Source organism: Musca vetustissima, unplaced genomic scaffold (genome assembly GCF_032173495.1).
Source record: "Musca vetustissima isolate MV318-11 ecotype Yass unplaced genomic scaffold, APGP_CSIRO_Mvet_v1 utg7762, whole genome shotgun sequence".
In the NCBI taxonomy this organism is placed as follows: domain Eukaryota; kingdom Metazoa; phylum Arthropoda; class Insecta; order Diptera; family Muscidae; genus Musca; species Musca vetustissima.
In genome coordinates, this window is record NW_026887718.1 from 42,626 (window position 1) to 59,216 (window position 16,591).

General features: G+C 32.5%; 1 protein-coding gene across 1 annotated transcript in view; it reads right to left on the reverse strand.

The window, feature by feature from the left end:
• LOC133335416 (uncharacterized) overlaps positions 1–14,919 on the reverse strand; it is a 39,169-nt gene extending 24,250 nt beyond the window's left edge. The window contains exons 1-3 of the mRNA XM_061543686.1: positions 14,802–14,919; positions 13,868–14,738; positions 46–112 (exon numbers count right to left, since the gene is read on the reverse strand). Coding sequence (XP_061399670.1) covers positions 46–112; positions 13,868–14,738; positions 14,802–14,919 — 1,056 coding nt within the window. The remainder of the gene's footprint in view (positions 1–45; positions 113–13,867; positions 14,739–14,801) is intronic.
• Between the last annotated feature and the right edge of the window lie 1,672 nt (positions 14,920–16,591).

The following is a 16,591-nucleotide window of genomic DNA, read 5'->3' on the forward strand; positions in this document are numbered from 1 at the left end:
ACTTTATGCAGAATATTTCGAGAAGCAAATAAATCAATAAATTACATTCATGTTGTGAAATACGATAGATTGAGCACCATGATTGAAACAAATATCGAAGAGATAGTGGAATCTTTGGAAGAAATAGGGGATTCATACCATTGATTTAATTTGGATTTATTTCTAAGAAGTAGACGTTTCAGGTCAAATGTAAAACGAGTAAAAAAGTAACTGAAAATCAAATACAAAGCCCTCGATTTTCTAGCTGTGAATAAATCTGTAGTAAATACTGATCACATAACTAATGAATCTAAATTTCTATTAAACATATAAACATTTAACGTGCGTACATATGATCAATGTATATTAAAATAATATTTTTTTGTCGCAATCATCTACACATCTCATATTTAAGGAAGACAAAATTTTACTTTTTTTCATTTCGCACCATCTAACCACTTTGGGCTTATAACGAATTTGTCTTCCCCGTATCCACTAATAAAATATTGGGGAGTGAATATATGAACTGAATTATATCAACAAAATTTGTTTATTTTATTGATGTAAATACAAGTATGTGTTGTAAATCCCACATTTGGTGTTTATGTTTTCCTTAATTGTTAACAATATATATTTTTTTGTTAATTTATTTTTTTTATTACAAACCTGGATTAGATTCCAACGATGAATAAATTATTCCTTTGAGATTTATGGCGTGGGCTATGATTAATATTCAAAGAATTCCCAGTGAATTTTTGTTTGACATTTTATTGACATTCCTTTGATTGATTCGTTAAAGACAACATCATGGGCCATGCCAGCGTATTCATTGATGCATGATTTTAAGGGCTTATGTATACAAATATTTTGCAAAAAACACAATTCACATGAACATACTCGCACGTCGTCGTAAGTAAGTATGCGTGTGTAGACCAAATAGCAATCTCACCATGGAAATCAACACATACGCACGCACACACAGAGAAACACACAATTAATTGAACTCTACAACACTTGTTTTATTTGCACTTTGAATCAGAAAAAAATCGTTGAAGTGCTTCTATGTTCAAAGCCACTTGTATAGAACGAACAAACCCATACACACACGTAGCACACACACTCGCTCTCAACTTGCCAGAACGTATCCGACTGGATGACTGGTTGCTTGACTAGGACAGGAAGTGAAGTATTTTTCTTGTGGTTTGTTGTGTTTTCATTGCCTTAACGTTCATAACACAGAATAATAATAACAGTAATACTAGTAACGAGGACATGCACGCCGCGTCATACTGACTGACAGACACACAGACGAACGAACAACCGACACATCACACATTTGGCGTCATATTTCTTACGACTGGCCGGAATATTTGATAGCTGGCAACATTATTAACCGGCGTCAGGCAATACACTCAAATATGCGCCTGCTTTGATGAGGATGTCTGTGTTTACACAGTGTGGCTAAAATGAGTCTCTCTAATACATACACACAGACACACACCTAGAATACGACGTATGATTGTTATATTTATTTGTTATCTATTAAATTATGGCAACCACTGACAAGGAAAAACTCAAATTAAATCATGCTTTCTTACGATGTTACAAATCAATTTTCTTAAATTTTCATTGCCCAGACAACTGAATTTGGATGTATTTAATACACGTAGAAGGTAAACACACACACTGAAGCACTCTCACAAAGTTGCTTTGTAAGGTAATGAAATTATAAACAGCGTTATTTTCAAATTTCCAAATTTCAATCCGAACGAACGATATGAACTCCACTAGTGACACCCGCTTACTGAACGTGAGTTTAGCTTTTCGCATCTTTCGCAAGATAATCAACGTGAAAAGTAAAACAAATTCCACATTGAGCGAGATGGCGCATGTCCTTCACCATTTGCCGCTTTCGAATCCTTTCAGTCTGCCGCTACGAAACAATGTCAACAAGTTGCTTCATTGTGTTTAACAAACAAACCGATAATCTTTGATTGGATCCATTTGCAGGGCGCATGTCCATCCTCTCTCTTTATCTTTTAAATGGATTGTTGTTTTTGATATCAAATTTATAGAGATGATTTCGTTTAAGATAAATCATCTTAATAATGTATCGTTTATTATCAAACAATAACAATAAAGGGATATCATAGCGCGAGTGATAGGTGAGTATTCACACAGTGCAACAAAATTGAAATAATCACACTATGCACCGAAGGGATAAAAGCTGAAGGACACATTCGTCACATGTTTAAGTGTTGAGTAATGACGTGATGAACATATATATATATATATATATAAGAATTGCGTTATAAGTGACTGACTGATCATCTAGCTAAAGCTAGAAACTTGAAATTCGGCCTGTAGATCGGGTTTGGTGTGTAGGCGTGTGATAAGGCGGACTTTTTGGAAATTCGTACTAAAAAATACTAAAAACTGTATTACGAGGGAATGGTTAGAAGTTGAACTTTGAAATTTGGTATGTAGCCTTTGTCTATGACCACCAAAGTTGAATGTGTAAAAAGTTTTGGATTTTAGTACTAAAAGACCCTAAAAAGTACTAAAATGGTCCTAAATATTACTAAAACTATATTACACCAGAATGGTTTGGTATACAGCTTTGTCCATGGTAAGCAAATCAGAATGTGTTAAAAAAATGGAAATTAGTAATAAAGGGTCTTAAATGGGTCATAAAATTTGTTAGGTTATAATTTATGGTTTCTTATAAATTGTAACTAATAGGTACATAAGTAACATTTAAAAAGAATATACATATGACATACTTTAAGCTTGATATACATATTTTATTACTGTTTTAATGGACGAAGTCAAAGTGTTCAAAACTGCCCCCCAGGGGTGCACCTTCGAACAAAGCTTGGTATTTTTGAAAGGCATGTTTTTTTACAGTGTTTATGTTCAAATATATATGTATTGTATTCATATATATCAGAAATGCATTTTTTATTAAAAAATATATACAAAAATATTCGAAAATTAAAAAAATTCTAATCAAAATTTATAAAAACATAAAATGACATACAAACAAAAATTTATATGGTGAAAAATACAGCTAATTTCGTAATCTTATTAGCCCACTTGAAATTTTCGAGAAATCGAAGCCAAAAGTTGAAAACTCCGTTTTTTACTAAAGTTTACTGGGTATGTTCAAAGGTGCCCCACCTGTGGGGAAATACGGAAATTTATAATAACTTTTTTTGTAGTAAATATATATGAACAAAAAATACATTAGATATATTTGAAATGATTGTTGGAATGCAAAAAATTTTTTATCGAAAGAAAACTATCACTGAATTCTTCTTGCGCCCTTACAACCAAAAAATTAAAAGTTTACAATTACAGTGCGAAAACATAGTCACTCATGTAAATTTTGTCGACAACTGAAAAAGCTAACCAAAATGGTATACGCAGATAAAGAACAAAATTGGCATATAAAAAAATTTTGTTGCGGTCGGAAAAATTTTAAACCGAGATTTTATGAGCGCTGTTCAAAGGTGCCCCCTCTCCCCTACTAAATGTTGTACTACGATAAATATGTAGGGATAGATATCTGAAATTTTGTATGGATCTTAAGTTATTACAATTAGAATGAGGTGCAAAAATATTTTTTTTTTTTTTTTTGAAATTAGTACTAAAATGGTACAAAATAGTACTAAAAACTGTATTACGCCGGAACAGTTGGAACTTCAAATCTGAAATTTGGTATGCAGCTTTGTCAATGATAAACAAATCAGAATGTACGAACAAATTTTGGAAATTAGTACTGAAGGTACTAAAAAGTACTAAATGAGATAGTAGTATATATATTAAATTTAAAAAGTTGTAAAATGTATTAAAAAGTTATAAATTGTCTAAATGTGAAACTTCGCATATAGCTTTATCTATTACAAAAAGCATACTATGCATAACATTTTTTTGGAATTTAGTACTAAAGTTTTGATAAAAAGTACTAATTAATAAAATATAATAGAACTTTTAGAAATAGAATTTGAAATTTAGTATATAGCTTACTCTACTGCAAATAGAATGATATCCATAATTCTTTTGAAATTAGTTCAAAATACTGTAGTATAATGGAACCGGAAGAAATAGAAATCTGGAACTCGGTACATAGATTTAAATACTACAAATACTATGCTATGCTACAAAATATTAACTTATAATGGAAAAGTTTCAGATTGAAATCTGAAATTTAGTATGTAGCTTAACTATTACAAATAGAGCGATATGCATAAATATTTTAGGAAAATTGTACTGAATATATGGTATTTTTTACCTTTCACTGTGGTACAATATTCAGTATTCAGTATCTTAGTACAAAAAGAAGCTTGGTTTATTCTTCCCTGGAACTATGACAATAAAAATTTATACATAAATATTTTGCAGAAATAAGTTCTAAAATGGACTAAAAAGTACAACACATTGTATACAGCGGTACGGATGGATACAGAATTTGGTTACAAGTTTTTTTCTATAAAAAACAATGCCTTTCGCATTTTTTTTTTTGTATGTATTGATTATAACAAATTAAAAAAGGTAATTTTTTGTTTTGAAATTTTACAGACAGATATTCGAATTTTTGTATTTGAATGGTTTTCACTAATGGTTTTCACTACAATGATGTAGTTTACGTAACTTTTTTATGATTTATCAGCCAATGTGTTGGACGGCAATGTTTTACAAAATAAACCCTGCGTCGTATGTTGCTTCTCCTGGGTATCCTTCAAAGTAGACTTTTTCACCATTGAAATTTTTTATTGGATATTGGCTTTTAGATTTTTAAATTTCTCTGAGATTTATATTTTTAAAAAAGTAAGGCAAGTGTAAAACTAGCGTTGAGACAATGCAAATTTGTAAATTAAGCGGAGTTTATTCCAAAGAAATATATGGGAAATTACAAAAATCTTTTAAATTCCTTGAAACTGAGGTTTGCAAGGTTATAACTCGGGAAATATGAACATATTGCATAAAATGTAAATTCCTTTCTATAAAATGAAGTGTTCTTGTCAAAATCTTAAAATATTGGTAATAAATAATAAGTTGCGTGGAAGCTGTAATGTTGGTAATGTAAAAAAATGGGTGAAAATGTGTTGAAGCCAACGAGTTTTTTTGTGTTCGTTCCTGATTTGTAGCTAAACTACACGACGCACGCACATGTGATCAATGACTAAGTGGCAGAATACCCCATGTACAATGTGGTTCTAATGTATGGTTTTTCGATATAATCGCTGTATCCACCCAAAATGGATGCTGACATTTTGAAGTCGGATTTTCGGTGTTTTTGAATTGTTCTTATAATCAGGACGCGCATCCAGATAATGGACTACACTGATTATAGGATTGTAGAACTCGTAATTTTGCTTCGTTTGGTGTATATCTCATGAATGTGCTCACCGTAGCTTCTTTGCAATTGGATTCCAAAGATGAAAATTTGGTGCGTAAATTTTTATAAAAAACCTATTTTTTGAATCCTAATTTAAGAAGGTCCATTCAAATTCCGTGGAACCCCGCGTGATTTTAGTTTTTTTACGTGCCGGATCTAATGAGCCCATCCATGTTCAATTCCGCCCAATAAAACGGCGGATATAGGTACCTTGAATGTGGCAAAAACTGCAAAAACTTATTTTGACAAATTCGCGTATATAATCGCGGATTCCTTCGAATTGATTTCACATACATTCATTCTTGTGACCTATTTTCACACAGATTCATATTCACGAATCTGTGTGAAAATAGGTCAATAATATATCGATACACGAATAATATACGTATTTTATCAAAAATCGATTGTGGAGGCACATCCGCGTTTCTTAACCGATCCTTTTAAAATGGGTGTCCTTTTGTGTATTTTCATAGGAGATTGCTGTAATCGGATGCGCATAAAAATCGTATGCACGTTGCGCCATTTTTAACCATTTTTACGGTTTTTGCATAGTAAAGTGCATCGAGCGGCACACTTTGCCGCTTAATGAAACCTCTAAAAATGCATAATTATTGAAAGAGATTGATTCTGTTTATACGAAAACCGCATGCGCATCAACTGATTTCAACTATTACGCGAATTGCATGCTTTCCAATATTGATCATTTTTATGAATTGTAAGTGCAATATATTTAGTCACTTTTAACGATGAAACTCTTATTAGATGAATTCACCGATATTTAACAATTATCTAAAAGAATTTGCAGAAGAAAGCGTCGTATATTTTAGAAGATTAAGGCAAAATCGTATCCTCTTAACCATACTAAAAAATCGAAAATTCAAAAAAAAAAAATGTTTTAATTCAAAAATTAATTTATTTTATTTTCCGATATCTTCATGCTTCTATTTGTTTTTCGCGACTATTATACCGTATTTCAATGTGATTTGACTAGTGTGCAAAGAAACCAATAGTGTTTAATCATTTGTGAAGAAATTCGCGAATTACAATGAATAGGAATTCATTTAATTTATATTTGAAATACAAGATTTAAAACCGCTATAACTTTTGTGCGCAGCATCCGAATTTGTGAACGCGAACAGATTTCGAATCAACATATTTTTCTTAACCTATGTACCAAAAATCATAAACGTGCTCGCAAAAAAATTTTTCAAAAATTTTTTAGTGGAATTTTAAAAGAATTTTGTAATTTCCCATATATATTTTGGTAGTAATTTGGTCCTCAATCAACCGATTTTTCATTTAAGCGGAGTTACAATTAAACGGTATACAACTTTTGAGAAATGTAAAGAATTATTAAATTCAATTATTTTTCCAAATAACCAATCAACACAAAATTTCACATTTTAGAATTTTGATTAAATTTTTTAAATTTCTTCATTTAAATTAAACATTATAAATGTCTTTAAATTCGAATTGTTGGTTATTGTTTCGAAAATAACTAATATTAGACTGTCAATTAACGACAAACAATTATTTTTAATTTAGAACGAAATGTATTTTAATTGTTTATCTCCAGGGCCTTATAATGAAGTACACACTTTAATATTGTTCTAACGAAACTTTAGAGGCGGAAGGGAATGTCGTCAAATCTCTTCAAAATGAGCAGCAAATCCAACTTCCTTCTGTTCACTTGCTCGTCTCGAATAATAAATTACATAAATAATAAATGATGTTTATTTTGCATTTCTTCTCTGCTGCCTTTGGATTTGTTATATCACGACAAAAGGTGGTGTTGTCCAAATGCCAGTGAACAAAATAAATAAATAAAATTCATTACTATTAAATTATTTATTTTAAATCCGTTTCCTTGGACATTTTTCATACAAAAGAGTATTAAGTTCTGAATCACCTTTGTAAAATAAGTTGTTTGATTGTTCTCTCTACATAATGTTGTAGTGTATTTGCACAATATGTAAAAAAACAACAACGGCATGATGCAATCATAATAACTCGATACAAAATTTCCGGAAAATGCAAATAGGCTTCATTTTATTTGAAATATTTCGCGGTTTTCGTAAATATCAGTCTACCCTGACCATATGGCATTCTAAATTAAAATGAATCTCCAAAATCTGTGAGTTTTAAGCGGTGCAACTAACGACTTTTTATTTTATATGTACACAAATAGGCATAATCTACATGTAGCGGCACTTACCAGTAATTGGTTATTTATGTGTCATATTATTTTTTAAAATCAGGTTTTCAATGATTAGAAGACCTCTTTCAATATAGCTTGATCTTTTGACGTTGCCCTCACACATGGGTACAGGATGTATGTATGTATAGATGCATACATATATTTCAAAGGCATTTGGCGATTTTGTAATCAATTCAAGATTCCTCTGAATTTGCGGAAGTTTGAAGGCTTTTGCCAGAAATCCATTTTGGTCCACTCTATTTACGACTTTTAAAAAGTTTCCATTGTGATATTATCCATATTTAGGAAATTGGCTCGTTTAGGTAATTTTTGATTTTGTTACGTCTGTCATATTGTGATTTTTTTTCCAAACTGACAACTGATATAGTTTCAATCAAGGTGTATTTAGTCTTGATTTAGATTAGGCGAGTTTACTTGCGGAAATTCTTGTCGTTCTATTTTGAACTTGCTTCATGCGTCTATACAAGGCAATTCGGTTTCCAAAATATTGTTCTATTTGTTGTTTTTTCACATTTAAATATACATATATAAAATATCAACAAATACGAAATACACAAAATGAATTGCCAGAAAATTGTCAGTACAAGCAATTTTTTTTTTCATTTCTATTCCCCTTGCCCCTCTCTCCTACAAACAAAGACTTGCCGCAAGTAAACTCGCCTAATCTAAATCATGACTTAATAAGGTGTCTGCATCAGATACAACAACAAATATTTTACAAAAACAACATTGTTGTTATAGAAATTAAATTGTCATGCTGACAACAAGTTTTTGACAAAAATAAACAAAAACCTTTTATATGCGTATTTAACCTCCGCCGAGGATTGTGACAAGCACCAAAGGGCCGATTCCAATATAGGCTAACACAATCTCCTCGATTTCATGGACAGATTTCCACGCATAACATAAAATATGTGGACCAATCGGCGAAAGGGGTTATAACTGATTTATGCCATGTTCTGACGGGCATTCCAACAACGTAGTTCGCTCTCAGAATTACGTACATGAATTAACCCGTTCATACAACACTATTCCTACTTCATGTCATCAGAGTTTTTTATTTCAAACTTTTTGTTTCTTGTTTTACGCCAAAATTCTAACATATTTACATGAATCACATATGGATCTAAATAGAAAAATTAATTCTCTTTCTCCTGACTATAGTATGAACCGATATCTATTTACTTTTAATTCATGTTTTCCATTTTTTCTGAAAATATTGTTGTTTTCATACATTTTTATATTTTCTAAATGCAAATGTCACATATAAAAATTTGGAGAATTTTTTGTTTGAGTGTCCCCAAATTTGTTTCTTGTTTTGTACGCTAATTAGAACCATGGGGAAAGAAATTCACATTGCATTATGTAGATAACAAAATTTACATCCTGCTGCATATATAAAAACTAGACAATTTTTTACTTTTCATTCATTATTTTATTTTTTCATTCATTATTATATTACTAAAAAAGTTTGAAAATTTTATAAATATTTTAAAGCTGTCAAAATTAATTTATTTTCGATAAATGCTCTAAGTTGTTAGGGATGGGACGAATTTCTTGGTGATTCAGAGAGTTATTCGAATTGAACAACGTACAAAAGTCGGTGTTCGCTCAGACAATTTTGTATGGGCAACTAAGTAATTACTTCATAATTAAGGGTCGAACAACGAATGAGAGAGCGAACAACGCTCGTCTGTACATGGCATTAAGCATAGGTTTCCTTTCCGTCCGCCTCTATGAATGTAGTTTTCTTTAATTTTTATTATTAAAAAAATACCATTTTTGAAATCGAAATGGAATATTGAAAATGTTTTTGACAATTTACTTTACAAACAATAAAGAAAAAAGTTTGAAACGCTTTGGTTTCAATGAAGAACATAATTGTTTAAGGCCCGTACCTAAATTCAGTGCGTTGCGTAGTTAAATACCCACCTTCTCACCATTATAGGGTTTGTTGAACGTGTGTCAATTGGAAATGGCGACAATGGATGAAAACATTTTCTTAATCAACCGAAAAATATTTACATTTATAAAAAAACAAATTTTTCAATGACTGGAATTCAATTTTCAAAAAACAAAAAATTCAAAATACGCATTGTCAATGTTGAAATTTTTCAACTTTGTATTTTTATACGCAATGCGTATTTGGGTAACATTCATTGAAATACATGTATTTAACTTTTGAGGTGAATAAAATCGTACGCATACGCATGAATTTAGGTACGACCCTAAAAAATAAACACAATGTATATGTATTAGGTAGTGGCATCGACCCAGTTGATTGTAACATTGAATGTCAAAACAAATTGTTGTAATGTTTAATTCGCCTTAAAAAATAAATTAAATTTTGTAAATAAATTTGAAGTTTAGTGATTTTTTTCTAATTTTACTTCGAGAGAACCAAAATACCTAAAAATGGACAGGAATTTTATATGAGGGCTACAACAAAACTGGAAAGATTTTCTTAGAAGGTGTTTTTAACACTCAAAAAGCCCATAATGTCATGTTACAGTCCAAGTTACAAGAAATTAGGCTGGACGAAAGGGCTATGACAAATGGAATATACACTCCACTTTATGGCGGAGGAAGTAAAACATTGTGAAAATTGACACTTTATTTAACTTCTCCACCATCTTCATACAACTTTTTTTTTAAACCAGTGAACTAAGCAGTATAGTCGGACGTCGCAATATAATACCCTACACAACTACCATTGGACCTTCATTTTCAATGTATGCATGTTTATTTTCTGCCCAAATCTATTTCTCATATACAATTTGGTTGTATATGAACTATAAATATGGTATATTACAGAAAATAGAGAGATAATAAGGATTTTTATCCATCATCATTTGTGACATCTTTGAACTTTATGCGGTCTCGATATTGGAAAGTGCGATATAAATACCACCTCTGTGTACATACATTAATATAATTGCAGTCTTTATAAAAGCTAACCACTCCCCTTGGATATACTATTAATCTATACCTTTCAGTAGAAAATATGTACGCCATACAATTAAAATTTAGCGATTTTTCAAATAAACTCTTGGTCTATTTGACGTGCTAAATATTGAACGATTATCATGAAAACAGCTATATTTAGGACAAATCACCGTCTCCGTAATTTCCTCGGTCACTACCAAAACCAATATAAGTCGACTTAGATCACATTACAAATTATAATGGACGGTCATGTGTAATACTAGGACGATTCTGAGAGATGATAACGACATACAAAAATTTGAGTCTAGGATCTATATATCGTGCAGCTACAAACCCTTGAGCCAACACATACTTTTAACGTAGATGTGTAGGTTATAAAATATTTTGTTCTGATGGGTCACGGTTTATTAATAAGGTTAACAATTAAAAGTCTTCATTGACAGTCAAATTTATTGTTTGAGGGTCGTACCTAAATTCAAGCGTTTGCATACGATTTTATTCACCTCAAAAGTTAAATACATGCATGGTACAATAATACAAGGTAGGGCAGCTTGAGGTGAATTTTTGTTTTTTGAAAATTGAATTCCAGTCATTAAAAAATTTGTTTTTCAATACATGTGAGTTAATTAAGAAAATTTTTTCATCCATTTTCGCCGTTTTCAATCAATATACAAGTCAATAAGGTCCTTGCGTATTTGGGTAATACGGACGTTCAACAAACCCTATAAAGGTGGATATTTTAGTACGCAACGCACTGAATTTAGCTACGACCCTGAAGATTAAGAGCCTTACCTAAAATTCAACTAGCTCGTTCGACGTTTTTCACCACAAAAGTAGAACATACATGTATTTATATGAATGTTACCGAAATACGTCGAACGCACAAAATTTCAAGTTGAAAATTTTCAACTTTGACAGAACGTATTTTTCATTTTTTTCTTTTGTTGAAAATAAAAACAAAAGATTCAGGAAATTTAAAATTTTGAATGTAATCTAAAAATGTGTGGATTAATTTAATAAATTTTAAATTTTGTGTTGCTGTTTGTATTATTTGATTGCTTAATAAACAAAAAATATTTTTATTGGAAACAAAATAGACGTGCACAATCTTATCAATACACTTTATTGAAAGATATTTCGAAATTTTATCGTGTTCTGCTTTGTATTTCGCGATTAAAAAGTTGACAGCAAGAAAAGACTAATATGGCATTTACATTAGAACTTTTTACCGGGTTAACCTACTTTATGAGGATTTATTTTGCATATATTCAAAGGAATTGAAAATTTAAAACCACACGGTTAACCAAATCCGGGTTAACCTACCCTATGTGGATTTATTTGACATGTATACAATGCAATTGACAATTGAAACCCACTGGGTTAACCAAATCCGGTACAATGTAAACGTACTATTGGATTGGTTGCATCAAATTTGCCTAAATTTTGAAATGTCAAGGCGAATTGAATTTTATTTGCCTGGTTTACAAATTTAGATTCTTGGAGTACGGGAACAGACCAATAATGTTACCAAAAAATTGCTTTGTTAAGTCGGCACCATTACTTCATGCACAATTTATATAAAATTGGACCAATATATATGTATATGGGAGCTTTATCCAAATTTGTATTTATTTTTATCTCATTTCGACACGTTGTTGTGACAATCAGACAAACTTGGATAAAATCGGATGAAAATCTATATTGTAGCTAGTTTTGAACTGATTTCATCCAAACTTGCCAGACCCATTTTGATACGTTGTGTCTATCGAACAAACTTTGCACCATTCACCTACAATCGCCTGAAAAAAAATCTGAACCATTTTCACCAAAACCGAACACACGTTAGACTATACTAACTTCAGTACGACGAACAAAATTTTGAGTTAATCGGCCGGAATTCGGAGAAATGATCGAAGTTGACCGGCATTTTAGCGGAGCTAAAAATCGACCATAAAACTGTTTTAAGCCATTTACTGAAACCAGGATTCAAAAAGAAGCGTATAGAAAGCAGGACTTCTATGAGAGAGGCATTATGAAGTTACCTTTAAAATGACAACAAATCTTACAACAAAACGGTGCATATATGGCCCAAATCGCACATTCTGAAGCATGTTAAATAATGTCCTATAATTCTTATCAAAATAATGGATTTCTTTTTCCCCAACCTAATATATGAGAGACAGCAACGTTCACATGATTTCATTCGGATCATAAATGTGACCTGCACTTTGTTTACAATTTAACATGGACAGACAGACGGACATGCATAAATCGACTCTGAAAGAGATTCTATACATAGTCTCAATAGTTTTACCAAATTAAAATCAAGTTGGAAGATGGAGAATATCGCTCTACTCCTTCAGTACCTCTCAAACAAAATGGTAAAAATTTTGCTGAAATTAATTTTAACTTTGTACAACCTAATATTTTTTGAAATGACCGCTTAAATCCAATCTTTGCGAATCGTAATCCTTTTACCATACAAAGATAAAACGAAATGAATAAACGATTTGATCCACTGTTTGCACATCGTATTATTTTACCACACCAACATTAAATCCGAAGATGGGGTCTGTAGGGCAAACTCTCCTGGTACCACACCAAAGACGGCCAACTTCTTGATAAAAATATATTATTTGTATAAAGCGAATAATAAACCTGTGTGCGATTTGAATTCTCATTGGCTACAAAGTTCCAATACTATAGAACGCGTCCTTTCCTAGATGTTCAAGTTCCTAGCCCAATTTTCAAGGCTGAGTGTCTGTAATTTGGTATTTTGGTTTCTCGTGGTAGCAACTCAGCGTGGATTCGACCCCATTTAAGTATGTATTTTATGTATTTTGAATGTTCACTTCATGGTTGAGCATATAAAAGTTCGAGATGACCGACTTTTTTCCTTTTTTTTAACTTTAGGATTTTGATTTTTTATTTACACTTATTATTTGTGAGGCAGTACAAGTGCTGGCACCTTTGCACCTAAAACCCTTAGGTAGTTATAAAAACATTTCGTTGTTTTTACAAAAATATTGAAACAACAAATAAACGTATTTAGCTGTATTTAGCCAATAACATTTAATTGTTATTGTAGTCTGGCAAGAAAAGTCGCCACAAACAAATCATTAAAACCTTTTTTATATTTTTTTTTAATAAAAAATTCGTTAAATCAATTTATTGTAACAAATAAAACGGTGAATAATAATTTGATATGAAAATGTGCAATACGCAAATGAAATGAACAACATGTCGCGATGTCCTTAAGAATAAAATAACAATAAGTGGTCATCCGGAGGACCACAATGGCACCATAGCATCTTCCTGCTTACTTTCTTCTCTTGATAAAGTAACGGGAAGGAGAGCCATAAGTGGCTGCGGGAGTACGTGGTTCTTCTTCAGAGTCGGCCACAACAATGGGAGTTGAGCTCATTTCTGGGGCCACATACTGTTCGGATTCCGGTTCAGGAACATCGTTATCGGAACGAGCAGTCATAGATGCTTCAACATATGATTCGGGATTCTGTTCCACATTCATGTACTGCGGTTGAGTTTCTTCTTCTGCGCCACTTTGAGGGAAATCAGCGGTATCGTTAGGGACAATAGAAGCATATTCATTCGATGCTTCAGCAGCTTGACGGGGTTCACCATTGTATGTGCCGGGTGGTGGACCATAGACGGGAGCTTCTTCCTTCTTGGTCTTGTATTTGATGAAGAATACTTCTGGTTTCGAGGGTTTGGTGGGAGCAGGTGTGGGTATAACAATATCAGGTTGAGCCTCTGGTTTCTTGTGCAACACATAAATGAGGGTCTTTTCTTCGTGTTGTGGTGTTGGTGGAACAATTGGAGCACGCATGACCGGTGCAGATGGAGCCTTGATGAAGACGATTTTGTAATGCTTTTGTTTGGGACCCATTTGGTGTGTTACACGGGGTTGAACGGATTCTTCTTCCTCGAATTCTTTGGGTGGAACATGTACATAGACATGTTTGTGAACTTGAGTTTCCATAGGACCGTTGGAATATCCGGATTGATGTTGAGCGGTCATGGAATGACGATAGGCGGCATTGTAGGAATCCTCTTCGTTGTGCATAGCCAATGGCAACTGGTTGGTCTTGGATACTGGAGCTGGTGCGGCTGCAAAGTTTTTAAATCCGTTGTCACTAGGCAGCTGTTGGTAAACATGTGGTTTAGCTGGATGACCTGGAATCACAGAAACAAGACACCATTATATTGAAATTCAATATTTTGAAATATCCAACTTACTATTCACTGGATGATTTCTTTGGACATGTTGCTGGCTTGGCAGATATGTCACTGGTGGTTCGGGACGTGCCATTACAGCAGCCACCATCAAAGTGGAAAACAAAATAAATGCCCTCATTTTTGTTGGTCCTAGGCAATCAATCACAGCAATAAAACTCGGTTCAATTTCGTGTTAATGGATTGAAGCTCTAATTGATTTGGATGGAAATGGAACGAAGCCTAAGAAGACAACAACTGATACTGATGCCATACCAAGCACTGCTCGGCAAATTTATACAAAACAATTTGAAACATTTGACTTTTTTCATAGGAGAATTGGAATTCCCTCCAAAATCTCAATTCGGATAAAAAAATAACTTCACATTGCCCAAAAAAAAAATATTAATAATAAAAACAACAACATTAGTTGACCAATGAACGAAAAACAATTACCACGAAAAAACAACATTGAATTTGCCCCATATTTAAAAACAGTTCATCAAGAGACAGCGTCAATAACAACAACAACAGCAGCAAAAGTAACGAATGTGGACGCTTGGACCCAACAGGCAATTTGTAAAACATTTACTAAGCGATGAGTAGTGAATTGACATGAAAGCAACAATTTCTGAGCATCGATCGATGGAGCAGGAGGGTGGGCAAACTAAAAAGAAGAAGCAATAGAAGCTTGCAGAGATAAGGCGATGACTGATGATGTCTGCGACGATAGTTACGCTCGAAACGTTGTTTGTTGATGATGGCTGATTGCTTTGATGATTATTTTTTTAGTGGTAATAGTGATGCTTGGGCGCACTTCAAAATTTGTTGGAGGTGGTCAGTGATGGACCAAATATGCATCAAGTGTATCAAGCGCTCAAGCATTAGTTATTCAAATGCTACACCACCTTGAGATAATAAGCGTTGGAAATCAAGAGGCATTGATTTGATAATAGTTGATGTGATGGTGTGATGCGGCGACTAAAGTGCTCCCACTAACCTGATTTGTGTAGTTGAAATTGGTTATTAAATGTTGGGCATTTAGTATAGATTTGGCTTTCGATAAAGTTGAAACAAGAGCCTAGTTAATGGTATTTAAATAATAAAAAACAAAAAAATAATTACTCATAATTGTCGTCAATATTTTCCATTTGAAGCGTGGGAAAAATTAATAATATAAAATTATAAATAAGTTCGGTCGTCAAGAATATCTTATATCCTCTACTGTGAGACAATTTTAAAATAGGTAAAATATTTAATCCTCTAATAACGCAAACTATGGAATTACAGCTCTGCCTTAAATATTAGGTTGGGGATAAAGAAATCCATTTTTTTTCGGCAGATAGCTGTACTGATAGATTTCTCTAAAAGTATCGATCAAACAATTTCAGATTTATGCCCGTTGGAAGGATGACATTTCGCAGTAAAAAAATTATCTTGCCTTTTTTTTGTTTGGTTTTTTTTTTCTTTGACAAAATTTGTGAATGGTATTTATGGCTCCGATATTGCAAATTATGCAAATAAGCAAATTATGTGCAATTTTGGCGTCATAGATTCCGTTCAGGAATTTTTGATGTAAAAGATGCACCTTGCACAGTTAGGCCGGTCGTCGAAAATATTGTAAAATCGGAGAAATGATCGAAGTTGACCGTCATGCTAGCAGGAGAAGGAGCTTAAAATGGACCATAAAACTGTTTTAAACCATTTACACAATAAGAATAATAATTAACAATGGATTTATTTTTCCCCAACCAAATATTACGAACTCAAAATATAGATGGACATGGCTAAATCTGCACTGAATAAGCCTTATT